Source organism: Pelophylax lessonae (assembly GCF_965119305.1).
Source record: "Pelophylax lessonae genome assembly, contig: HAP1_SCAFFOLD_460, whole genome shotgun sequence".
Lineage (NCBI taxonomy): Eukaryota > Metazoa > Chordata > Amphibia > Anura > Ranidae > Pelophylax > Pelophylax lessonae.
The window spans coordinates 38,786-65,682 of NW_028119884.1; the positions used below are offsets into that span (position 1 = coordinate 38,786).

The following is a 26,897-nucleotide window of genomic DNA, read 5'->3' on the forward strand; positions in this document are numbered from 1 at the left end:
CCTGAGGACCGGAGTTGAGAAACACTGGTCTAGAGGGACCGGCCCTCAGCTTACCAGACCACAGCCTCTTTGAACCTCCTGAGGGGGTTCGAACTGGTTTCGATGATCCCTTGTCCTGAGATCCTGAGGAATGAAAGGGCCACTTGTGAGCCGGGAAGAAAGGGAGACGTTTGCGATGAGACTCCTTGCTCCTGGTAGCCTGCGTGAAAAGCATACTCTTCCCCTCCCCCCTTCCTGTAAGACCATTAATGATCTCATCCATGGAAGCACAGAACAGATGATCTCCTAGAAAAGGGAGCTCAGACAGGACCTTCTTGGAAGCCTGGTCCGCAGACCAGTATTTGAGCCATATCATGCGCCGAAGGATCACCGCTGTTACAGATACCCTGCAAATTAAGGGAGCCGCATCCAATGAGGCATCACAGATGAACTGTAACCCCTGGACCAACTGGTCAGCCAACTCAGCAAAGTTAGGGGGAATCTGTTCCCCATTCAAAATCCTGGTGCAAAAGCTTTGCCCATACCGTTAATGTCTGGGAAACCAAAGTTAGGGTAAACACCGGTCTAAGGATGGAACCGGCCATGGTAAAAAAAGGTGTCAGACCAGAGATTCAGCTCTCTTGTCAAAAGCGTCTTTAAAAAGAGAGAGTCCTCCACCGGGAGAAGGGTGGCTTTATTTTACCTGGAAACCTGAGAATCCACCATAGGCGGTACTTTTTTTTTTCTTAACAGGGACTCTTCAAAAGGATACCTTCTAGCAAAAAGCTTAGGCACCTCGACAGGGCATTTAGGGAAACCCCACTGACTCGCAACAATCTTGTAAAAAAAGGTGGGAAAGGGGAAAACCTTTGCCTCCTTTGAGGATCTGCAGGTATCGAATAGTACCAGAGTCTGACACAACAGCAGCTGCGTCCTCCAGTTTTAACGTTTCCCGCACGGGTACAATCAATGCATCCACTAGCGCTTTTTCATGCGCAGTGGTAGTGGAAGAGGAATCATCTTTACTATCTGACAACTCAGGGTGCGTGGACGCAGACCCAGTAGGGTCACTTGCATCCGTGGCGACCAGGTCAACTTCAGAATCTGAGAAGACAGGATGCAGGTGAAGGCGGGGATGCTTTTTGCCTGTCCTGTGTTGCAGTAACATATCTACCCTGGACACTAGTGACTCTAGGACAGCCGTCAGAGCAGACAAGTGGACTGGGACCCAAAGAGCCCCTACAGCCTCTGAGAGGGGGGTCAGGCCGTGAGACATGTTTCAGGGACTCCATGGGTTAACCTAGGGGACCAGTAGCAAAAAAGAAAAAAAAAAAACTGCTAAAAAAAACCCCACCGCTGCACAAGCGACACCAAAGTCCAGGCAGACAAAATTTGCTGCTATAGAAGAGGGAGGTGTTTTGCACCCACAGAGACTCACCACCACCGACTCATAATAGAGCAGAACTCAAGGCTGCACAGGGATCAGAGAAGAAGGCAATCCAGGAAGTAACATTAGAGGCCCACTGCCAAATCACCAATCCATAGGCTTCAAAAACATGGCCGCCGCTTTACATCAATAGGAAACTAAGAAAATGGCCGGACTACACCAACATCGCTGCAGATACCTGTAGCAGCCATCCACGGCAAAATGGCGGCTACACGCGGCACCCACGCAGCCCCTGGGACCCCCAGAAACAAAAGATCAGTAAGGAGGGGCCCTGGCAGGAGCTCCACCAGGAGCATCCCCCCAAAAACCGTAGTTTTAGCAGCCGTCTGTTTGCCCTCCTGGCCCCTATCGCCTGCTCAGCACCCCCACACAGACATAACATGTATGGCCAGCCCAGAAGGAGGGGTAGGGGGAGAGCTAGGTTTGGGTGAATGAGGGGTGGTCCACAGGGGGACCCAGATAAATGAGGGAGGACACAATGTGGGAAGGAAGGGAATCCGGGGGTTAGACTGTTCCTGGGAGGGGCCCACATCCACCCAAAAAGGCCACCAGTGGTAGTGGGAGACCCTACTTACCATACCATGGAAACCTGGTGAACACCACTCCAGAGACCACCGCACCATCGGAATGGGGGGTGCTGCAGGCCAGAGGTGTGCTGCGACTCAGGTCGTGACCAGGTCTATGCGCCCTCACGAGATGCTTAACTCGCCGGCCAGCCCCCGCCCAGTGGGGCTATTTCGATGGCCAACCTAGCACGGAGCTGAGGTCAGGTTGTGCTCGCTTGCCGGACTGGGTAGACCATAAGGATCTAGAATATCCAGTCCGTCGCCCAGTCCAGCAGTTGATTGTAGTTCTCACAATAACAGAAAACAAGAGGAAAAAGACAAAAGAGATCGCAGCAAAGAACTAGGTCTTTACTTCTGACTAGGCAGAAAAAATGTAATGCCTATAGCAGGAAGTGGGAGTATACCCCCTTTGACTGCCCCATAGACGTGGTAAAGCTTTTTCCTGCCAAGTGTCCTACTCCTGTAGGGGTCAGCATAACCAAATAACCAATGGTCAAGAAAATTCTGGAGCTGTGTCATTCAATGAACGATAGAGAAAATTACAAATTTGGTTTATGTACAGCGTAGCATGATGCGCAATAGTCAGTTTAAGTAAAGCAGTGCCGTATTGTGCTGTTACACCAATATGTAAAATATAATATACAGTAAACCCCCCTCCATTGCGGGGGTTACGTTCCGGACCCAGCCGCGAAAAGTGAGAATCCGTGAAATAGAAAAAACCTATTAAAATGCATTGTAGGCATGTTTTTTTACTGTCACTGTACGTGACAAAGCATTTTAAGGTCTTTAACCACTTTACCACTAGAGGATTTTGCTGTCTTTACGTCTGGGCCACTTTTTGCGATTCGGCGCTGAGCGACTTTAACTGACAATTGCGCGGTCGTGCGACGCCGTACCCAAACAAAATTTACGTCCTTTTTTTTCCCACAAACAGAGCTTTCTTTTGGTGGCATTTGATCACCTGTGCGATTTTTACTTTTTGCGCTATAAACAAAAAAAAAAAGCGTAAATTCTGAAAAAAACAACAATATTTTTCACATTTTTTTATATGAAATTCCCCCCCAAAAAAATGTAAAAATCAAAATTTTTTTAAATTTTTGGCCACCTTTGTTTTCTGCTACCTATGTTTGGTAAAAAAATTCACAATAAGCGTATTTTGATTGGTTTGCGCAAAAGTTATTGCGTTTACTAACAAAGGGAAAGATTTGTCATGTTGTGTTTTTTTTGCGGGACTGCGACACTGCGGCGGACAGATCGGACCCTTGACTGACATTTTTGACACTTTTGGGGGTACCAGTGACATTACTGCAGTAATCAGTGCTATATATATGCACTGTTACTGTAAAAATGACACTGGCAGGGAAGGGGTTAACTTTATTGGAGAGGGAGGGGTTAATATATGCCTGGTGCTTACTGACGTATGTGGGGGGAGGTGACTGAGTGACACAAGCACAGATCCATTGTGACTGTCACTTAGGAGATCCGCCCGCTTGTGTTTACACAAGCAGGTGGATCTCCACACTAGATCCCCGACGATCGGGGAAGAGCGGCGGCGATCGCCGCTGCTCCTCCCCTGGCCCGACTCCCGCTGTGACTGAATACAGCACCGAGAAAGGGGAGTGTCTGACGACGTAGTACTACGTCGTCAGACGATAACGAGCCACTTTGCCGCAGTAATATTACTGCAGGCAGACGTAAAGTGGTTAAACACACTTTTAAAACAATAGAAACTCATTTAAACACATAAAAGATACTGAGAGACATAGCAAGAGCTATGGAAAACACAAAAATATTTCATTTTTAATGATTTATATAGTAAAATAACATTACAAAACATTACAAAATATACAGGGACCGCAAAAACTGAACCGCGATGGAGCGGGGGTTTACTGTAATGCATAGTTGTGGTAATGTCATAATTTGTTTTCTACTGCCATCTTGTGGTTGTTTCGGTTGTTGCACTTGCTTTGCCTTTCCCTTCTGTGTTCCTTCCTGTCCCCTCCCATTTAGGATGTATTTCCTGTTCCTGCTTTTTATGCTTGTGGGAATAGAGATGGCCACATCTGTCGAGACCTTTATACAATCTGCTTGCATCCGGGAACACATTACCATGTTTTGACCTGCAGATACCATCCTTCAATCATCTGCCACATTTTGTTGTCTGCTATACCTACTGCTTGTAATAAAACCTATGTGAATGGAAAGAAAAAGTTCAGCTATCTGATAACTGTCTGCGGTGATTGTATCTGCTTATACAGGCCAGGAATAGATCTCAGCAAGGGATAAGTCACTATTACAATTGGAGTCAGAATACGTATAGTAAAAAAATGGCTTGGTCATGAATGAGGGTAAATCTTCCAGAGGTCAAGTGGTTAATGACATCTTAGTACCAGAGCTGCATTAATATTTTAGTTCAGCTTTAACCTAGTCTAAACAAAATCAGTACACCATCATTGCTATGCTTCATGTGCATCATGGCCATGCCATGTGGCAAGGAGCGGGGAGGGCAAAACTCAAAATCTCAGGCAGCGATAAAAACCTGACTGAGGCTCTAGCCCTTTCCAGTACCTCCAAAATGAAAAAAGGTCATAAGTTACACTTGTCACGCAAACTGACCTTGGATGGAGCCACTCGTTCGGACATCATGGATGAGAAAACCAGAAAGGAAGACGAGTGCTACGAGGCAGAGCCGGAACCAGGGGAAGCCTTGGCCCTTCATCTTCTGCAGCAGAGCCTAAAATTAGAGCTGCATTAGACCATACATAGTGTGTTCAAGAAATTGTAAAAAAAATACACAAGTCTATGCCATGAAGACGTCATGTCTCTTACATATGACTTCAGATCTACATACCAAGTACATTTTAGTTTACTGTCCAAAAAAAATAAATTAAATACACTATGCTGCACAGAGATTTTCATTAGCCATTTACCTGGTCATGGGGAGGGGGGGCGGAAAAAATTACACTAGCCCTGCAGTTTTTGAGAACAGCCCGCATATCAGAAGTACTGTGGGAGCTGTACTACCCAGCATAAAGAAAATAATTGATTTGTTAAGTACAGTTCCGCAATCTGGCCATGAATTACACCCGAGCAGATGTAACATGTATTAACACATGACAACTTACCAAAATCTCCATGCCTGGAGTTCTGCTTAAGTTGTTATAATGGGTAAAAAAGTTAGGTCCCCTGTTAGACTGGAGGGCAACAAAAAATGGATTTTTGTAAAATCTTACCGTAAAATCCTTTTCTCTTAGCTCATTGACAGACGTAGCCCTCGGTGATACAGCACCTTCGGGTTATGTTGCCTCCACAGGAGTAGGACTAGACAGGAAATAAAATGCTCTGGCCACACCCTAGGGGCAGTCCCAGAGGGTATATCCTCTCTCTCTCTGCCTCAGCAAATCAGTTATGTCATAAAAGCAGTCTTTAGAGAATTTAACCCAACCCAACTCAAAAAAACAGAGGGGCGGGTACTACGTCTGTCAATGAGCTAAGAGAAAAGGATTTTACGGTAAGATTTTACAAAAATCCATTTTTCTCTATCGCTCATTGACAGACGTAGTCCTCGGTGATACAGCACCTTCGGGAAGTCCCAGAGCAGTAGCACAAATGAGGGGTGGGAAAATGGAAATCAAATCCAAATCTAGAAGGCCCAACCGGTGCCAACTAGAAGTTTACAATGCTCATCCTTAATGATGAGACTCAACAAAAAAATTTTCAAACAGAAAAAAACCCTCGAGGTAGACCACCGGTCTCCTCAAATTGCGGCCTGCAAAACCTTGCGGCCAAATGAGGCATCCGCCGATGCCATCACATCAATTTTATAAAATTTTGTAAAGGTATGTACCGACGACCAGGTGGCCGCTTTACATACCTGGACCACTGACGCCTGATGGCGAAAGGCCCAGGAAGTACTGAGCGCTCGAGTGAAGTGCGCCCTAACAGGGAACGGAGGATTCCGACCCTTAATAGAATAAGCCTGTACCACCGTCTGACTGATCCATGTAGATATGGTCGCGGCAGACACAGGCAACCCCCTTCAAGGGCTATCCGTGATCACAAAAAGTGAGTATGTCTTACGAAAACCACTTTAGGAAGGAAGGATGGATTCGGAAGAAGAACCACCTTATCCCTATGAACCACCAGATCTGGGGAACGACAGGATAATGCGGCCAGTTCTGACACCCTGCGTAGAGAAGTAATGGTCACCAAGAAGGCCACCTTCTGGGAATGTAAGCAAGGGAATCTCCCTAATATCTTCAAAGAGAAGTTTCTGAAGAACCGACCACACTAAATTAAGATACCAGGCGGTAAGGGTGCGCGCACTGGCGGAGCCAGATGTCGCACCCCCTGGATGAAATTCCGCACCAAGGAATGATTAGCCAAAGGTTTCTTGAAAGAAGATTGCTAACGCCGAAAACCTGACCCTTGATCGTGCTCAAGGATAGTTTCTGCTCAACCCCTTGTTGCAGACAGACCAAAATTCGGGTCACCGAATAGGTCTGTGGGGGAAATCCAATAGATTCACACCATGCAATATAAGACTTCCATGTGCTGGAAGTCGCTTTCCTTGCTTTAACTGGAGGTAGGAATAACTGAAGCTGACACTCCCTTGTCCTTCAGTACCTGGGTCTCAATGGCCAGGCCATTAAGCCAGCGACTGTAAAGCAAGATGGAAGATCGGTCCCTGAGACCGCAAATCCTCCCTGAGAGGAAGTCTCCAAGGAGCGTCCGCGACTAGCCTCGCCAAGTCGGCGTACCAGGCTTGACGAGGTCAATCCAGAATTTCCAGAATAACTGGAATTCCCTCCACCTCTATCCTGCGAAGAAGTTCCCGCAGCAACTTGAGAGGATGGAAGGCATGCCGTAGCTGATACTGCCCCCACGGGGCGATCAGCGTTTCTGCTGCGTCCGCTAGAGGATCGTGGCGCGAGCTAGAAACCTCCGCACCTTCCTGTTAGGCCAAGGTGCCAACAGATCCACATCCGGGATGTCCCAATGAAGGGACAGCTAGGGAAAAAACCTCTGGATGAAGAGGCCATATGCGATTGGATCCGAATCGGGCTGCTCTAGAGCTGCTCCATCCAGTAAATCAGACAAAAACCTGATCGCTCTCGGTTCCGATACCCTTATTGGTAATCTGGATACTATCGGAAGAAATGACTTCCTGGTCCGCTCGCTCAACCGGATCCGATTGTCCAGGGAATCGGAATTCTGATTCCATTAAAAAAGAATCTCCTTCAGGAGAATTCGGGTAGGAGACTGGGTATACGGTACTGCCTGTAAGGCCACCATCAGTCCCAGCCAATTGACGGACAGCAACATCCGAATCGTTGACTGAACCTTCTGGAGTTTCCCAGCAAGGAGAAACTCTCTTGCCCAGGATGTATCCAACCTTAGGCCCAGATAGTTCAGTCTCCTGGTGGGAACCAGGGATGATCTTTGGGAAAGTGAAAAAAACGCTGATGTCCTGCGATGATGGGGATATAAAGATAGGCATCCTATATGTCTATGGACGCCAGGAAATCTCTTTTATGCAGGGAGGCCACCACTGTACGGATGGACCCACAAGTCCAGATTTGGACGCACCTTGCCCTCTTTCCTGGGCATTGTGAATAGGTTTGAATAGAACCCCTGAAACCGTTCAATGTTAGAAGGGCAGAATCGCACCGGTGGAAGTGATCGAAACTCGATCCTGTGTCCTCCAGAAACCGGTGAAGACATCCCCCCCCCCCACCCCAGAGATGGGTAGGGGCGCATCAGGCTATATTCTTCAGGCTTGGCTGAGCCGGACTCTTTGTTTACCCGACCAGCGCCCTTTGAAACCCCTCTAAAGGGGCTTTGGAGGGTTTCGCCTTATCGCCCGCCCTCGCGGAACGAACAACTCTATATGAGCAGAAAAGGAAGGTCCTCGTTAGTTACGAGGTCTTTTTATCCTAACAGTCTGTGGCAAGACAGCAGGTGGTACCGTCTATCCTATAAAGAGGAATTCCTCAAACGGATAGCACCTAGCCATGCGTTTGGAAATAACAGGGGTTCGTTTCAAAACGACCCCATTTGGGTAAAGGAAAATCCTTCGCCCTTTTGGTAGGCTAACAAGTACCAAAAAGGAATCTCAGTCTCAGCTACCTCTGCCGGTGTAACCTCAAGACTAAAGGTTTCCCGGACGGACACAACTAGTGCATCCACCACTCTTGTGCTATGGCGGAGGCAGAAACGTGCTCCTCACTGCTGAGGAGATATTACCTGAGACAACAGCCCCCTAAGAGGGACCTGCAACTGCATTGACCAGTTCCGAATCCGTATCTGAAGTATCTGATAAACAATAGGGGTAGGCGGGGGTCGCTACTTGACCCCCGTCCCTGACAGGCCACCTCCACCCGGGATACCAAAGACTCCAAAATTGCCGATAATGCATTAAAAACAAGTGGGGTACTGGAGGGTCCTGTGGCCACCTTGAGGGTATCAGGTGGGGATACCTATGCGGCAGGGTCAATGATTATACAAGACACTTGCCAGCGACAAAAAATGACAAAGTAAAAAAAAAAAAAAACTTTTTTTTTTTTTTTTTTTGTGTCCCCCAGTCGCAACAGCGCCCCTCAGTGTTACCTGCCTTTTTGGACCCCACAGAGAGAGAGACAGACCCCAAGGCTCATCCCTGATGCACAGAAGTTTTCATCAGCTTGCTCAGTGCTTGTCTTGTTACAGACAGGAAGTCTTTGGCCCTATTTCCTGGGTAAAAGAGGCGGCTCCGCCCCTTAACACGCCTGCCGGCTCCTCCCCCTGGCTCCATGAGGTGTTTGAGTCACCTCAAACATGGCCGCCCCCATGCTGGAGACACGAGGCTACACCAAAATGGCGGCCTCGTGCGATCTACCAGACAATGGCGGCGGCCTGCACAGAATAGCGGCATGTCTGCAGAAGGATCTCGGCCTCACAACCCTTCACCCTCATGGTGGTCAGCGTGGTCGGAGGTACCGGACCCTAGCGGGCCGTATGCGGTCCGCTGCTTAGCTGGAGGAATGATCTGGAATGCAGTATACATGTATAGACATCGCCCTGTGGCTACTGACAGGTAGGATACCTTATACTATCACAGTAAAGTTCTAGTACTGCCACTGACTACAATCATTTACACATCTTTACAATTAGATTGTCAGCTCCCAAACCAAGCCTCCTGGCTTCTTGTACACAAAAATCACACTCAATTAGGGGGATCTGTGACAGGATGTAGGATAGAGGGGAACCCATCCTTACCATTACAGAGAGGGGCCCGCGTTCACCACAAGACCCGTCAGGGGGAAAGGGGGAACATACTACTCACCATACCGGAACCAGGCGGGCGCCAACTCCTGACAGTACCCCTCTCCACCGAGGTAGGAGGGCTGTCGACCAATACGGGCGCCGTGACTCATGGTCTTTGGCGTTTCAGCGAGACGTTTAACTCGCAGGGTCAGTCCCCGTCCAGTGGGGCTATGTCGCGGCCGACCCAGCGCGGAGCTATGGCCTGCACGCGCTCGTAGGCTAAACTGGGGTGACCACTGGATCTCAACATCCAGCCCGTCGCCCAGTTCAGCTTTCTTGCTTGAAGATCTCACAGGAACACTGGAGAAAAAAAGCTGTCTTAAAAAATTATTTTCTAAGAAAAAAATCCTGCCAGGACCGAAGATCCCAGCAAGGTATCTAGGTCCTTACTCCTGACTAGACAGAAAAAAACTGATTTGCTGAGGCAGAGAGAGAGAGAGGATATACCCTCTGGGACTGCCCCTAGGGTGTGGCCAGAGCATTTTATTTCCTGTCTAGTCCTACTCCTGTGGAGGCAACATAACCCGAAGGTGCTGTATCACCGAGGACTACGTCTGTCAATGAGCGATAGAGAAAACCTATTTGCTGAAGAGACCTTCCCTCATTTCCTGTCACTGTATCTAAACGTAATTGTCTTCAATGGAATATTATATATAATGCCCCAAAGGTGAGCTGCATGCACTGCAGCTGCTTAGTGTCTATGTTTTAACATTCAGATATCCACATATGCTTTCTGTGTAACATGGAAATTTGAATAAAAAAAATGGATTTTTGTAAGAACTTACCATAAAATCCTTTTCTCTGAAGTCCATTGACAGACGCAGCTCTTATGCTTCTTATACCATAGGGTTATGCTGCTCCCTTACAGGAGTAGTACTAGGCAGTAAAAAATTCAGACACGCCTACAGGGGCTATCCTTCACGGCATAACCCAACACACACTGCCACAAGCCAGTTTCCTAGCAAGAAATGAAAAAGACGACAAACCATCCTCAGAGGGAGCGGGTGCTGCGTCTGTCAATGGACTTCAGAGAAAAGGATTTTACGGTTAAATTTTTACAAAAATCTAGTTCTCTATCGTCCATTGACAGACGCAGCTCTTATACGTCTTACCATAGGGACGTCCCAAAGCAGTGTAGGCATGAAGGGTGGGAAGAACGGAACAAAAAAAAAAAAAAAACACACACACACACACACGTAACATTTTTTTCAAAGGCTAAATGTAGCCAACTGGGTAACAAAGCTCAACCAGGAACAGGAGCTTAACCATGGAAGGCAAATATAAACCCCTGAAAGAGAAGAACAAGTCTCTTTAAACAGCAGCCTGCAAAACCTTGCGGCCAAAGGATGCATCTGAAGATGCCAGCAAATCTACCTTGTAGAATTTTATAAAAGTATGCACGGACGACCAAGTCGCCGCCTTACACACTTGAGTAAGAGGCCTGATGATGAAAAACCCAAAAGGCACTCAGCGCTCTGGTAGGATGTGCTGTCACAGGGAAAGGAGGAACCAGAACCTTTAATGAATAAGCCTGTATAACAGTCTGCCTAGTCCATCTGGATATAGTCTGAGCAGACGCAGCCAACCCTCAGTAAGGACAAAAAAAATAAATAAAATCTGATTTCCTAAAGGACTAGGTCAACCGGTAAACCCTGATCACCCAAACCACATAGTTGGCAATTTCCTTGGGATGCTTAGGCTTAGGGACAGAGTGAAGGCAAAACAAGGTCTTCATTTAAATGAAAATCAGACACCACCATAGGAAAAAAAAAAAACGGATTAGGTCAGGGAATCTCATCTTCTATTATCACTGTGGACACCAAATAAAGCGGACAGGGAAGTGCCGCCAACTCAGATACTCTGCAAGCAGAAGTAATAGCCACCAAAAAGGCAACCTTCTGATATAACAAAGGCAGAGATATGTCCCTATATTCTCAAAAAGAGACTTTTGAAGAAAAGCCAAAACCAAAAAGACAAATCCCACTGAAGAAAGGGGCAACGTCTCGGAGGAGCCATATGACACACCCCTTGAACAAAAGTGCAAATTAAGGTATTCGCAGCCAAACGGGCGTGGAAGTACATCGCTAAAAGCCGACACTTGGCCCTTGATCATGCCCAAGGCCAGCCATTACTCAACTTATTTCTGCCAGAAAGCAAAGACCCTAGCCACCGAAAAAAGGCAAGGGTGCAATTTTTGCGATTGACACCATGAAAGATACATCTTCCACGTGCAATGATAAATCTTTCTGGAAGTCGCTGTTCTAGCCCTCAGCAGGGTAGGAAGCCGACAGCTCTCAGCACCTGGCCTTCAACAGCCATGCCGTTAAAGCCTGCGACCGTAAAGGAGTATGGGGGATCGGCCCGAGACAGCAGGCCCTCCCCTCAAAGGCAACCGCCAGGGAGGCACGATGACCATCTTTACCAGGTCTGCGCACCAAGACCGACGAGGCCAGCCTGGAGCTACCAGAATAACCGGAACATTCTCCACCACCATCCTATGGAGCGAAGGCATAAATCCTCCGGTACTGGCTCCGAGGAGCTTCTAATGCGTATGTAAATAGTAAATAAAACCGGCGCTTAATCACCCCCAATATGTATAAAAATCACAGTAATAAATATGAATACACATATAAGAACAAGCAAAGCAACAGCAAATCAATGTAAATAGGTGAACAGTAATGTGCACAATGACAATAAGTGAAAATAAATAGATGAAATAAATATAAAAAGTGATGAATAAACACAAAATTTATGCTGAAATAGTATCAAAAAGTGATAAGGTGCATAATGCAAAAATTGTGTATAATAACCACAATAATATAACGTGATGAAGAAGGATCACTGAGAAAGGATGTAGTGAAAGTGAACTCAAAGTGCACTGTGCTATAAAAGGGTCCAATAAATGAGAAAAAAAAAAAAAAAAGAGAAATTGGTCTGAACGCACCTAAAGTGATAATAGTGCACAATATAGATGATCACAGTGGTAAACAGTGACAATTTGATAAATAATCAAGATATAAACAATAACGCCCATATAAAAAATAAATAGTTTGGGTGAAAGTATAAAAAAGAAAAAATGAACGAAGATAAAAAACGTTGAAAAATGTTCATCAGTTCATAAAGAACAAAAAAGTTCATAGAGAAAGTGCTGGTGAAGAAATATTGCCGAAAGTGCAGGAAACTCCTACGGTGCGGGAAACGAATTACGCTGTGGTGGTGAGCTAAAATCCATAAAAGAGTGAAATGGCGCTCACCTCCAAGACACTCTAAATGAGTGTTTGTACCAAAGGTAACAAGGTCTCCACTGTAGGGATAGGGGTCCAGTGATGGTTCCTTTAAGACAGACTATGTCCTTATTGGAAAGCCAGCATCAAAGCAAAGGGTGAAATCCTAAGTAGGGTTTGGAGCTCAAACCAACGATAAAAAGGAGGCACCTTATGGTGTAGTACGTTTAAAAAAAACGGAATTTTTGTAAAATCTTACCGTAAAATTCCTTTCTCTGAGTCCTCTGACAGTCGCCGCCCCCTCCAAGTCCTCACCAATGGGTATTGACCTTTGCTCCGTAGGAGTAGCTAGGCAACAAGAATTGTTAATACAAAAGCTTTTAGCATAGACACACCCCTAGGGGCTGTCCCCTCAGTCAATACCTCCCTGCAACAGCATTCCCAACTCAGTTTGGTAGCATAGCAGTAAGAGTACACAAAAACCCCAAAAGAGGGGCGGGGGGCGGCGACTGTCGGAGGATTCAGAGAAAGGAATTTTACGGTAAGATTTTACAAAAATTCAGTTTTCTCTTACGTCCTCCGACAGTCGCCGCCCCCTCCAAGTCCTCACCAATGGGACGTCCTAAAGCAGTGTAGACATGAGGGGTGGGAGACGCAACCGTAGAAAAAGGCAACGCAGTACCCACATCAGAGACAGGAACCTTACCACAGTAAGAGAACCCAACTGGGCAACAGGAAAAAACGTGCTCAACAGGAGCAACAACCCAGGAAAACAAGTAACATAGGGGTAAAACACCCCAACAACCAAGGGCCCGCAAAACAAGGGTCCCTAGGAAACTGCCGCACTGAGAACTTTACGGCCAAAGGAGGCATCAGCCGATGCCTGAACATCCACCTTATAGAACTTCGAGAAGGTGTGAACGGGCGACCAAGTCGCCGCCTTACACACCTGGGCCACAGAAGCCTGATGACGGTAAGCCCAAGACGTACTCAAAGACCTGGTAGAGTGCGCCTTCACAGGGAAGGGAGGAACCTTCCCCTTCAAGGCATAGGCTTGCTCAATGATCTGTCTGATCCATTTGGCGATGGTCGCAGCCGACGCCGCCATGCCCTTCCGAGGTCCCTCAGGAAGGACAAAGAGGGAATCCGACTTGCGAAAAGATTTAGTGGACGACAGGTAAACCCTGATCGCCCGGACAACATCCAAGGAATGTAAGGCAACCTCCTTCGGATGCTTAGGCTTCTCGCAGAGCGAAGGCAAGACAATGTCTTCATTTAGGTGGAATTCCGAAATCCTTTTCGGAAGAAAAGATGGGTTAGGCCGCAGGACCACCTTATCCTTGTGAACCACCAGGTAGGGAGAATTGCAGGACAAAGCCGCCAGCTCCGACACCCTGCGAGCCGAAGTGATCGCCACCAAAAAGGCAACCTTCTTGAATAACAGACAACGAGATCTCCCTGATCTTCTCAAAGGGAGCCTGTTGCAACACGGACAGAACCAAGTTCAAGTCCCATGGAGGTAAAGGGTCCCTCCTAGGAGGGGCCAAATGACGCACCCCCTGAACAAAGGTGCCAACCGATGAATTAGATGCCACAGGGCGTTGAAAGAGAACGGCCAGAGCAGAAATCTGACCCTTAATCGTGGCCAACGCCAAACGCTGGTCCACGCCTGTTTGAAGGAAAGCCAACACTCTCGACACCGAGTATGAGCGAGGGGAACACCCCCTGGACTCACACCAGGCAAAATACGCTTTCCTAGTACGGTAGTAAATTTTTCCCGAAGAGGCTTTTCTAGCCTTGATCAAAGTGGGAATGACCTCAGGGGAGAGACCCCTATCCTTCAGGACCTGGCTTTCAAACAGCCAGGCCGTTAAAGCCAGCGACTGTAAAGCAGGATGGAATATCGGTCCTTGAGACAGAAGATCTTCTCGAAGTGGCAGACGCCATGGAGCGTCGACCGCCAGATTTACGAGGTCTGCGTACCAAGACCGGCAAGGCCAGTCCGGCGCTACCAGAATCACCGTGTGCGGTTCCGAGGCTAACCTGCGAAGAAGCCTGGACAGCAGTTGAATCGGTGGAAAGGCATACATCAGACGATACTGATGCCAGGGCGCCACTAACGCATCCGAGGCGTCTGCCCGAGGATCGCGCGTCCGTGCCACGAACCTTTCCACCTTGTTCAGACGAGACGCTAACAGGTCCACATCCGGGAAACCCCACTTCGCGCACAACATCTGGAAAACATCCGGGTGAAGGGACCATTCTCCCTGGTCCAGGGTCTGGCGACTCAGATAATCCGCCTGCCAGTTCTCCACCCCCAAAATGTGAACTGCCGTTATCGCCGGGACGTGCGTCTCGGCCCAAGACAGAATGTCGGCTACCTCCCGAGCCACTCGGGCACTCCTGGTGCCCCCTTGGTGGTTGATGTAGGCCACCGCGGTGGCATTGTCCGTCTGAACCCGAACTGGACGGCCCCGAAGCCGGTCCGTCCATCTCAGAAAGCAAAGCTTTATCGCTCTCAATTCCAGAATGTTGATCGGAAGGGAGGACTCCCCCTCCGACCAAGTTCCCTGGGCGGACAGAACGCCCAGGACACCACCCCAGCCCGACAGGCTGGCATCCGTGGTGAGTACCGTCCATGATAATGGATGAAAAGACTTGCCCCCCGACACCGCCGGGGACTGGAGCCACCACAGAAGATCCCTTCTGGTGTCGTGGCTCAACGATATCCGCAGATCCAGGGATTGCGGTCACCCGTCCCACTCGGCCAGAATCTCCGCTTGGAGACCCCGCGTGTGAAACTGGGCAAAAAGGATCGCCTCGAACGACGAGACCATTAAACCCAGACATCTCATGCACGGAGAGACGAATGTCGGTTGTCCCTGAGGGACCTGACCTCGTCCTGAAGAGTCCGAAGCTTGTCCTCCGGCAGGAAGACCTTCGCTTGGACAGAGTCCAGAATCATCCCCAGATAGGGAAGACGAACCAAAGGACACAGAGTCTACTTCGGAATGTTGATAGTCCAACCGAACTCCTGCAGTGTCCGCATCGTGGTGGACAGGTCGGTCACCAGGCTCTGACTGGCGTTCGACCGCATCAGGATATCGTCCAGATACCCCAAGACAGCAATGCCCTGTGCTCGCAACAGGGCCAGAACCGGCGCCAGCACTTTGGTAAAAACCCGCGGAGCCGAAGCGAGCCCGAAAGGCAACGCCACGAATTGGTAGTGATCCTCCGCAATGGCGAATCGAAGGTACCTCTGGTGACCCTCGAAAATGGGGATGTGTAGGTACGCATCCTTCAGATCGATGGAGGCCATGAATTCTCCCGGACTCCGGGCAGCCACCACTGAGCGCAGGGATTCCATGCGAAACTTGCGAACCCGCACAAAGCGGTTCAGAGCCTTCAAGTCCAGAATCGGACGCACTTTGCCCTCCTTTCTGGGCACAGTGAACAGATTGGAGTAAAACCCCTGAAATCTGTCCCGATGAGGCACCGAGAACACCACCCCCTGGGCCCGCAGGTCCCGCAGCGCCAGGTGCAAATCCTGCAAACACTCCGGAGACAGCTGAAGATTCAAGGGAAAAAATCTGCCCGCCGGCCGAGAGAGAAATTCGATCTTGTAACCAGATCGAATGATTTCCTGAACCCATCTGTCCCGAACGCGGGCCAGCCAAGGCTGTAGGAAACCGCGCAGACGTCCCCCCACCCCAGAAACGGGTGAGGGCGTCCCTTCAGGCGGAAGTGGAATGGGAAGTTGAACCGGACTGGCCGGACTTCTGCTTCCCGGCCCACGGCTTCTTTTGGGAGCCTTGGCCCTTGAAGGGCTTGCCCTTGGACTGCGACCGAAAGGCACGAAAGGACCCCGGAGGGGGCCTAGACGAAGAATTCCGTTTACCACGGAAAGACTTATTCTTGAAAGACTGGGGCAGGAGAGTACTCTTGCCCCCCGTAACCCCTTTAATCAGGGTATCCAAAGTCTCGCCAAAAAGGCGAGACCCCGCGTAAGGAAAATCCGCCAGCGTCTTGCGAGAAGACTGGTCGACCGACCAATTCTTCAGCCAAATCACACGACGATTCAGAATCGCCACGCTGGACAGACGCGCAGCCAAGGGAGCTAAATTCAAGTCCGCATCGCACAAGTACATGACACCCTGATGGATCTGATCCACCATAGCCAACGTGGTAGGCGAAGCGGAATCAGCCGCCAAGGTGCGCCTGAGCATCTTGGTCCAATCAGCAACAGCCTGTGCCGCCATAATGGAAGCAAAAATAGGCTTCAGCATAGAACCAGCCACCATATAGGCATGACGGGCAAGAGACTCCATTCTCCTGTCCGTAGGGTCCCGGAAAACCGGGGTATCCTCAGAAGGCACCGCAGTAGCTTTGTTCAAAACGGCTACCGCGTGATCCACCGGAGGCGCCACACACCAACGCTCGTCGGTGGCCGGCGCAAACGGATAAAGCAGTTTAAACTTGTTGGGCACAGTAAAGGGCTTCTTTAAATTGCGCCACTGTTCATTAACCGTATGGTGAAATTCAGCAGGGCAGGGAAAAACCTGCGCTGATTTGCGAGCCCTCTGTGTTCCAAAAGAAGACACCCAGTGAGTAGGCTCATCCTCCAGGTGCAAGGTGTCCTTTATGGAAGCAATCAGCTCATTCATGAGTGCAAGCTCTTCAGGCGAGCCAGGGGGAGAAACATCAACCCCCTCTACCTCAGGCTCCCCCTCAGACCCCACAAGGTCCAAAGATGAGCGGGACCCCGACAAGGGCATGCCAGCCACAGCAGCCACATCGCCCTCTGAATCAGAGGAAATGGATAACCTGGCCCTTTTTGCGGATCGTTCAGCCAGCAGCATCTGCACCTGAGACACTAAGGAAGCCACTACAGTGGTCAGATCGGCCCCCTCGGGGGGTGCAGCAGCCCCCTGGTCCCCCACCAGGGCGGGGGGAAACGTGCTATCCTGAGAATCCATGCCCCAGTACAGAAAAGTATAAAGGTACTGGCCCTTTAATACCACGGCGAGCGCAGCCCACCGCACACTGCTGTATGCACTGACCCTGCAGAGATAGACAAAACTGAGCAAGGAATGACAGGACAAGAAGGTAAAAAACCTGGAGAGAGCACACCAGACTGCTGCCACCGATCGCTGTTCCCAGAGAAAGAGGAAGTGATGCAATGCTGGCTGACTGATATAGCCTTATTGAAGGCTCCAGCAAAATGGCCGCTCGGCCGGGGGAGAAGGCTACAATAAAATGGCGCCGCCATGTGCATGGACGAGTACCGCCCGCCAAAATGGCGGCAAATGGCGCCAAAACACGGCGCTGCACAGGGACAGGGCCGGTCACAGTATGCAGGCAAATAAAATGGCGGATCGCCGCAGCGACCGCCGCACACACACGTCTGCACACAAACTGCACCCAGAGCATAATAAACAGCAGAGCAGGATGCCCCAAAGGCCCACAGGCAGTGCAGCCACACAGGGATCTGACAGGGAGCCCGCAGTTACACAGACATGGAGGGTAATACACAGCCACAGACTGACACCCATACAGAAGGTCCCCACACAGAGGGTGCTTACCGTACCAGATGGCATGGGGAGCCGTCTCCAGCGACAAACCGCTATCAGGGCAGACAGGGAGTGCCGCAGCCAGGACGCATGTGGACCGCAGTCATGGCGTCCAGTGAGGTAGCCACCTCACAGGCAGCATCCCTGCAGCGAACAGGGATGGGTCGTTCAATGTGCCAGGGTAAAACCTAAGCTGAACGCTCGATGGCAGGCTGGGGATCCATCTGGCTCTCAGCCCTGGAATCCAGGGCGGCCAGTCCGAGACCCAGCTCCGCATGAGGATTCTTCATCAGAAGATCCCTAAGCTAAGCAAAATAACCGCTAGCAAGGAAAAGAAAAAAAAAACACTTGAAATAAAATCAAATAAAGGGTAGAAGGCGGAGACTGAGCCCCAGCACAGGAAAGCCAGCCACTCCTAAGCTAAGCAAGATCAAACTGAGTTGGGAATGCTGGTGCAGGGAGGTATTGACTGAGGGAACAGCCCCTAGGGGTGTGTATGCTAAAAGCTTTTGTATTAACAATTCTTGTTGCCTAGCTACTCCTACGGAGCAAAGGTCAATACCCATTGGTGAGGACTTGGAGGGGGCGGCGACTGTCGGAGGACGTAAGAGAAACATTTATTTAAACATAAGCATAAAATAATGCACTCACATTTAGGATTAGTGTAAACAGCATATAGTTGCGTAGCAGCGGCAAGGCAGTGAAATCCAAGGACTTCCAGTCTCGGCCGAAGACCGGAAGTGACGTCAGACGCTTCTCCAGACACGTTGCGTCACAGCATGAACGTGACTTTCTCAAGGCAAGCATCTAACGCGTCTGTGGAGTCGGCCTGAGGATCTTGAGCTCTGGCCACGAACCTTTGCTCCTCTTTGTTGAGCCGAGACTCAAACAGGTCAACCTCCGGGGTCCCCCAACGGACCTACAGGAGACTAAATACCTCTGGATGAAGGGACCATTCCCTGTGACTCAGGTAATCTGCTTGCCAATTCTCCACTCCCAGAATGTGAGCGGCGGAGAGAGCCGGAACCTATCCTTCCGCCCACATCAGAATCTCAGCTACCTCCACGGCTGTGGCTGAGACTCCTGTCGACCAGACTCCCTGGGCACAGGGGTTGTCCAGCACCCTGCCCCTGCCCCAGCCCGACAGGCTGGCACTTGGTGACCATCATCCACATCAGCAGCAGAAAGGTATTGCCCTGACTCAGGGCAAGCGACTGAAGCCACCAACAAAGCGCTGACCTCATGAGTTTGCTCAAACTTATTCTGTCAAGGACTATAGATCCTTGTTCCGCTTGACAAGGACCTCCTTTTGCAGAGGCTTGGAATATAACTGAGCAAATGGGACCACCTCAAAAGGTCGACACCATCAGACTCAGGGCTCTCATGCATATCCATAGAGAAGAGAGATCGCTTTCCAGCAGCAACCGCATCTCTCCCTGCAACTTCAGAAGTTTGTCCCTGGAAAGAAAGACCCTCGCCACAGAGGAGTCCAGAGTAAGTCCCAGGTAATCCAGTCACACCAAAGGGGGTCAGTGCAGATTTGAAGTTGATGATCCACCCGAACTCTTGAAGGGTCTGAACCGTGATTGACAGATCGCCCAACAAGGCTTGGTGAGAGTTTGCTCTCAACAGGAGATTGTTCAGATATCCTAAGATCGCAATCCCTCTTTTGCGCAATGCCAACACCGGGGCCAAAACCTTAGTAAAGACTCTGGGAGAGACCAAAGGGGTAAACACCGCAAACTGAAAGTGCTCCTCCGCCACCGCAAAATGGATACCTCTGGTGTCCCCACGCATATAGGGATGTGCAGATAAGCATCTTTGACGTCAATGGAGGCTAAAAAATCCCCCTGATCTAAAGATGCTACTACCAACCGAATGGATTCCATCCAAAACTATTGCATCCGCACAAAGTGATTCAGAGACTTGAGGTCCAAATTAGGACGCACCATGCCCTCTTTCCTGGGCACCGTGAACAGGTTTGAATAAAAACCTCAAAATGGGTCCTGTGAGGGAACCGACACAATCACTTCTTGTGCAAGGAGGTCTTGCACTGCCTCCCTTAGATCCTTCAAGCGATCTGGAGACAGACGAAGATTTGAGGGAAAGAGTCTGTCTGCGGCCGAGACTGAAATTCGAACTTGTACCCGAAACGAATCAGTTCGTGAACCCATTTGTCCCGGATCAAGGACATCCAGGGTTCCTGAAAGAAACGCAGACATCCCCCCACCCCAGAAAATGGGTGAAGGCGCCCCTTTATGCAGAAGAGGATTTGTCCGCCGAACCAGACTGACAGGCTTGGTCGGATCAGCCCAAGACCATTTTGCTCCCTCCAGAGGCCCTGAACGGTTTTCCCTGCTTGTGTCCCTGAGACACGAGGAAAAAAAAAACGCCTTTGGAGGATTGAAGAAGAGTACTCTTACCCCCCGTTGAGCCTTTTATCAACTCGTCCAAGGAGTCTCCAAACAATCGATCACCCACAAAGGGGAGAGCTGTTAAGGCCTTCTTAGAAGCCTGGTCTGCCGGGGGCAGAGCCGGCGAGCGAGAGACATGACTGTGGGAGACCACAGCTCCTCACCATACGGATCCATCAGAGAAAACCACAACGGAATGGGGCACCGGACACAGCAACAAACAGGCGCCGGACAACCTTGAGACCCTCCTGAGCATGCCGAGGAAGAGAAAGGAGAGGATTAGGCCCGGTAACATGAAAGACTTCTTTTCTGCCTCTAGCAGGCCAAGCAGCCAAGATGGCGCCGGCGGCCTCCCGGGCTCTCCCTCACAGGAAAAGCACAATCTATCTTTCTGGATGGACAAACAATGCAGAGTAGCCTCCATTAATGCCCAGACCATGCAATCACAGCGCCAGGGTGATTTCAAGCCATCCCCAGGCCCTAACAGCCAAGCAAAATCTAAACAGAACATCTCACACAGGATTTGGAGGGATATCAGGAACTGCCATAGACGACACCCTGGAATTTCAGGACTCTATAGCCGATTTCCCCACTAGCAATCAACCTGTCATGGACTTTCTCCTAAAAGACATGTATCGCTCAGAACAGCTATACACACACATGCTGCAGCACATGAATCAGTGTAAACCTGAAGTTAATGCAGTGAGTGAAAGGGTATCCCATATAGAAACAAGATGGGAGAATTTCGATGATACGTTAAATGACATGGTGGATGCTCATAATGATCATAAGGATGACATAACATGGCTCAAGGCAAAAGTTGCAGACCTTGAGGATCGTTCCAGAAAGAATATAAAAATTAGGGGTATCCCCGAAACAGTAAAACCACAAGAACTGACAGCGTTTCTTACTAATTTAATGGAGGTTCTGCCAGATCTCCCTCTGGAGGAATTAGTGATTGATCGTATACACAGGCTTCCTAAGCCAAAGCATATACCTGCAAACTGCCCAGACACTATATAGCGGATTCACTACTACAAGGTTAAGGAAAAGCTGATGTATGCAACAAGAAAGGCAGAGAACCTACCTGAATCTGTACAGGGACTGTGCTTTTTTGCCGACTTATCAGCCAATACCATGCAACGAAGGCGCAATTTGGAGACTATAACCAAGCCTCTGCGAAATCACCATATCCCTTACCGCTGGAATTACCCAAACATAAAAAAATTATCAAAGAGGAACATGATTTCTTGATCACCAACTTGGCTGATGGTATTCGCCTACCAAATAGAAAAGCTGAGTTATACTTACTGGTAACTCCTTTTCTAGTAGTCTTCCAGGACAGCCCATGAGACCTTAGGGCTCCTCCCCCAGGACAGGAAACACATTCCAAAATTTAAATAAAAAGGCGGTCCCTTGGTCCTCACCTTCAGTATTTCATGAGAACCGTAGGACATTCTGTAAAACATACATATACATATATACATATATATATATATATATATATATATATATATATATATATATATATATATATATATATATATATATATATATATATATATATATATATATATACACACACATATACATACACACACACACACACACACACACACACACACACACACACATCATACATTATACATAATACAAGACAAACTGGGTGGGAATCCGGCTGTCCTGGAAGACTACTAGAAAAGGAGTTACAAGTATAACTCAGCTTTTCTCAGAAACGTCTTCCAGGACAGCCCATGAGACGATGAGCAAGAAACTTACCAGTCTAGGGAGGGACTACTGCCTGGAGCACCTTTCGACCAAATGCCTGTTCCTGAGAAGATTGGAGGTCCAGGCGATAATGTCTAACAAAGGTCGAAAAGTTAGACCAGGTAGCTGCCTTACAGATTTGGTCTGGTGAGGCACCGGCCCTTTCGGCCCAAGACGTGGCCCTAGTGGAATGTACATTAATGTAAGGTGGAGCCACATTCTTCACTATTTAGGCTTCTGTGATAGCCTGTTTTATCCACCTTGCTAAAGTGGCCTTAGAAGCTTTTTCCCCTTTATGGGAGCTGGAAAACTGCACAAATAAGGTATCTCTTTTCCTGAAGGTTTTAGTCACCTCCAGGTATTTCAGAAGGGCTCTTCTGACATCTAAACAACTAAATTCTCTCTTTTTCGTTATTTGGGAATTTACAAAAAGGTAGGTAGTACTATGTCCTGAGTCCTATGTAAGGAAGAAGCTACCTTGGGTAAAAACCCTGGATCTGTTTTTAGCACAATCCTGTCATCAAAAATTATGAGAAAAGGTTCTCTGATCGAGAGAGCCTGTAATTCACTTACCCTTCTAGCTGAAGTTATAGCTACTAAAAATAAAGCTTTTAGGGTGAGCAATTATACTGACAAATCTTCCAAGGGTTCAAATGGGCTGGTTACCAAAACCTGAAGCACCAAGGATAGATTCCAAGCTGGACACGTTTTTATCACGGTCGGCTTTGTTCGGGCAATTGCCCTAAAAAAATTATTTATATTTGGATTTTCTCTAAGGGAAAACTGAAGAAAAACGCTAAGGGCGGCAGCCTGTACTTTCAAAGTCCCCAGGGAGAGACCCTTGTCGATGCCCTCTTGAAAGAATTCCAAAATAGTTGGTATATGTGAAGATTGTCTCCGATTCTCCGCCATCCAAAAGTGGAATTTCTTCCATATTTTGGCATACATTTTTCTTGTGACTGGCTTTCCACATGTGATCAAAGTTTTGATCACTTTGTCTGAGAACCCCTGAGAGCATAGTATCTGTTCCTCAGATACCAAGCGGTCAGGTTTAGGGTTCTGAGATATGGATGGGCCACCGGACCCTGTGTCAATAGGTCCTGTCTCCAGGGTAAGACCATTGGAGGTTTGGAAGCTAGTGCCTGAAGGCGTGCAAACCATGGCCTTTTGGGCCAGAAGGGGGCTATCAAGATCATATCTGTCTTCCTGGATGAATTTCTGGAGGACCTTCGGGATTAATCTGACCGGAGGGAAGACATAACAAAGCTTGAAAGTCCAGGGGTTGGCAAAAGCGTCGATGCCTAAGGCCTGATCCCCCTGAGTTATGGAGAAGAATTTCTGTTTTCCTGTTTGTCTGGGCAGCAAATAGGTCCACTAATGGAAGACCCCATGAGGTTGCGATGTTTGCAAATACCTCTGGGTTGAGGGACCAATTGTCCTGATTCACCTGGTGGCGGCTGAGATGGTCTGCTAGACCATTCTGAGTCCCCTTCAGATGGATAGCCGAGATGGATGTTAGATTCAGCTCGGCCCAGACAAAAATCTTCTGGGCTATGGACTGTAGACCCTGACTCCGTGTACCTCCCTGTTTGTTCAGGTACGCCACGGTTGCTACATTGTCTGACCGAATTTGTAGATGACTTCCCTCTATATCTACCTGAAAAAACTCTAAGGCCTCCTGGACCGCCATAAGTTCTGGTTCAATGAGGTTTTTATCTGTAATGGGGACCATTTTCCCTGCGCCCACTTGTTCTGCAGATATGCACCCCATCCGGAAGCGCTTGCATCCGTGGTTATCCTCTGACACTTGGATGGCCCAGCCTAGCCCTTTTGATAGGTGAAGAGAAGATCTCCACCACCATAGAGTTTTTTATTTTGGTGGAAATCTTTACTTTTTGTTCCAAGGAACTTGGCCGTCCGTCCCAACTCCTTAGTAAAAATTTCTGGAGGGGACATTGCTGGAACCGTGCCCAGGGGACTGCTGGGAAACAGGAGGTCATCAAGCCTATTACCCTTGTTATGTCCCTTAAAGAGACCCATAAATTGGTCTGTAAAGAGGCTACCATCTGGTGCATCTTCCAAATCTTGAGCTGTGGGAGAAAAATCATTTGATCCCGAGAGGAAATCTCGTATCCGAGGCAAGTTACTCTCAGAGGGTTTTAGGCAGTACTTTTGCCTGTTGATGATCCAGCCTAGTGAAGTCAGAAACTCCTGAACTATTAGGAGGTCTACCTTCAGTTTTTGATATGACTCTGCCACTACCAGGATGTCGTCCAAGTAGGAGGTGATCATGATGGACTTTAGTCTTAGTGGGGCTAGTGCTTCCCCCAGGACCTTGGTAAAGATCCGGGGGGCTGAGGATAACCCGAAGGGCAGTGCCTGAAATTGGTAGCGTTTGACTTCTGGTCCTAACTTTACTGCCAATCTCAGGAATTTCTGGTAAGACTTGTGTATCGGGATGTGAAAATACGCATCCTTTAAGTCCAGGGTTGCCATGTAACACCCTGGATACAGCAGGTTCCCTATGGAGTATATTGACTCCATGCAAAAATGTTTGTATGTTATTGAGAGATTCAGATTGCGTAAATTCAGGATCAACCGATAACTGAAGGTTTCCGTATCACAAAGATGTGAGAATAAAACCCTTTGCCCTTGGGGACTGGGATTATCACCTCTTAATCTAATAAGTCCCCTAACTGGAGACTCAGGGCGGCGGCCTTGGTTGGATCCCAGGGCAAACATGTAACCAAGGTTCTTTCTGGAGGCTGGAAACAAAATTACAGCTTGTGCCCTCTGCCTACCAGGTCCAGAATAAAAGGGCTGGAAGTAATTCCCATCCACTGAAGGAGGAAGGCCCTTAATCTCCCCCCCCCCCCCCCACTCTGAGAAGGGAGTCTTTGGGGCTTGTTGGGGTGTTGAGGAGGGTTAAACGAGATGTTTCCCCTCCCCCTACCTTTATGCCCCGTCCAGTGCTTTTTGAAAGTTGGCTGAGGCTCACTAGATCTCTGCTGTTTGCCCCTTCCTCGAAAATTCTTTTGGGTATAAGGGTACTTTCTCCTTTCTGGAAATGCTTTCTTTTTATCCGCCGTGCATTCCAGAGCCTCTGTTAGGCCTGGGCCGAAAAGATGGTCGCCTGTAAAGGGAAGACCACAGAGGCGTGATTTAGAAGTAAGGTCCCCTGACCATGCCTTGAGCCATAGGCTTAGTCTGGCTGTGTTAGCCAAGGCTGAGGTTTTTGCTGCCATTCTTACCGCCTCGGCTGAAGAATCCGCTAAAAACCCCACTGCCTGAAATAGGAGTGGGAAAGATTTTACAATCTGTTCCCTAGGTGTTCCGGCAGATAGATGAGATTGAATTTGAGACAACCATAACTCTAGGTGTCTGGCTATGCAGGTGGATGCCAGGGCTGGCTTCAGACTCATAATAGAGGCTTCCCAAACTCTACGTAACGTGGTGTCAGTTTTCTTATCCATTGGGTCTTTTAGTGACCTCGAGTCCTCAAATGCCAAGTCTGTTCCCTTGGATATTTTGGCAAGAGGGGCATCCAACTTGGGGATTTTGTTCCAAGGCCGCTCTTTGCTGTCGTCCAATGGAAACCTTTTCAAATTTTTGGGAAAAAAAGGTTTCCTGTCAGGTGTATTCCATTCCTGTTTGATTGTATCCAACAGGGAGCTATGCACAGGAAAAACTCTAGCTTGTTTCTTATGGCTGGCATACATAAGGTCATGCTTAGAGAGCTGCACCTTCTCCTCCTCAATATCCAAAGTGACATATACCGCTTTGAGCAGATCGTCCACATCCTCCAAGCTCAGTTTAAAGTTGGAGTTACCATATGAAATCCTCTCTTTAGGTTCCTCCCCTGACCCGGATCCCTCCAAAGAGGAATGCGAGGACTCAGATTTCTCTTCCTCAAGGCCCTGTGCTGGCTTGGTCATAGATGCAGGGATCTGAGCTTGGGTAGGAACCTGGGTTGGTGCCTGCATTTTTTCTATGAGAGTTCTAAATGAACTGAAAGTACTTGTCAGTTCATCTCTAACCGAGGACAGCATCCTCTGAGTGGAGACCGTAGGGTCATCCCTGACCAAATTCTCTATGCATGTACGGCACACTGTTTTGTTCCAAGTGGAACTTAATTTTGCTCCGCATACTGCACATTTCTTTTTGGGGGGCTGTGGTTGGACCTTGTCCTGAGCCTTGGTCTAAAGATAGGAAACAAAACACACATTTTTAGTTTAAGGATTTTGTGCCCCCTCCACCTCGTGGACAGGTAAGGAAATAGTGCTCTCTTTTACCCGATCCCTTAAAAAAAAAAAAAAAAAAAACAGGAAAGGAAAGAATACGGAGTCCCTAACAGGTATATGCAAATAGGGTCCACACATCCCCCTTGCTTACCTGAGAGGTGCCAATGCCAGAGCCGACTTCTACCGCCTGTGCGGTTACTGCCGTGGGATCCATCGCTCTGTCTGGTGGTCCCAGCGTGTGCTGTTTCACCTAACACCGGTCGCCCATTTGTCTCTCTGTTCGCGCCTCCGGAAACTGGAACGAGGGTTTCCTGGCGCCCGCGGATGTCGTCACTGTGACGGAAGCAACGTGTGTCACTTCCTGTGAGGCCAGAGTGGAAGCGC

The 26,897-nt window shown here is 48.7% G+C and overlaps 1 protein-coding gene across 1 annotated transcript in view; it reads right to left on the reverse strand.

Moving 5' to 3' along the window:
* LOC309543872 (transmembrane protein 214-A-like) overlaps positions 1-26,897 on the reverse strand; it is a gene marked incomplete at its 5' end in the record, with an annotated part of 114,331 nt that overhangs the window by 38,778 nt on the left and 48,656 nt on the right. Inside the window, one exon of the mRNA XM_082276290.1 lies at positions 4,609-4,726. Within this exon, the coding sequence (XP_082132416.1) occupies positions 4,609-4,726 (118 nt within the window). The remainder of the gene's footprint in view (positions 1-4,608; positions 4,727-26,897) is intronic.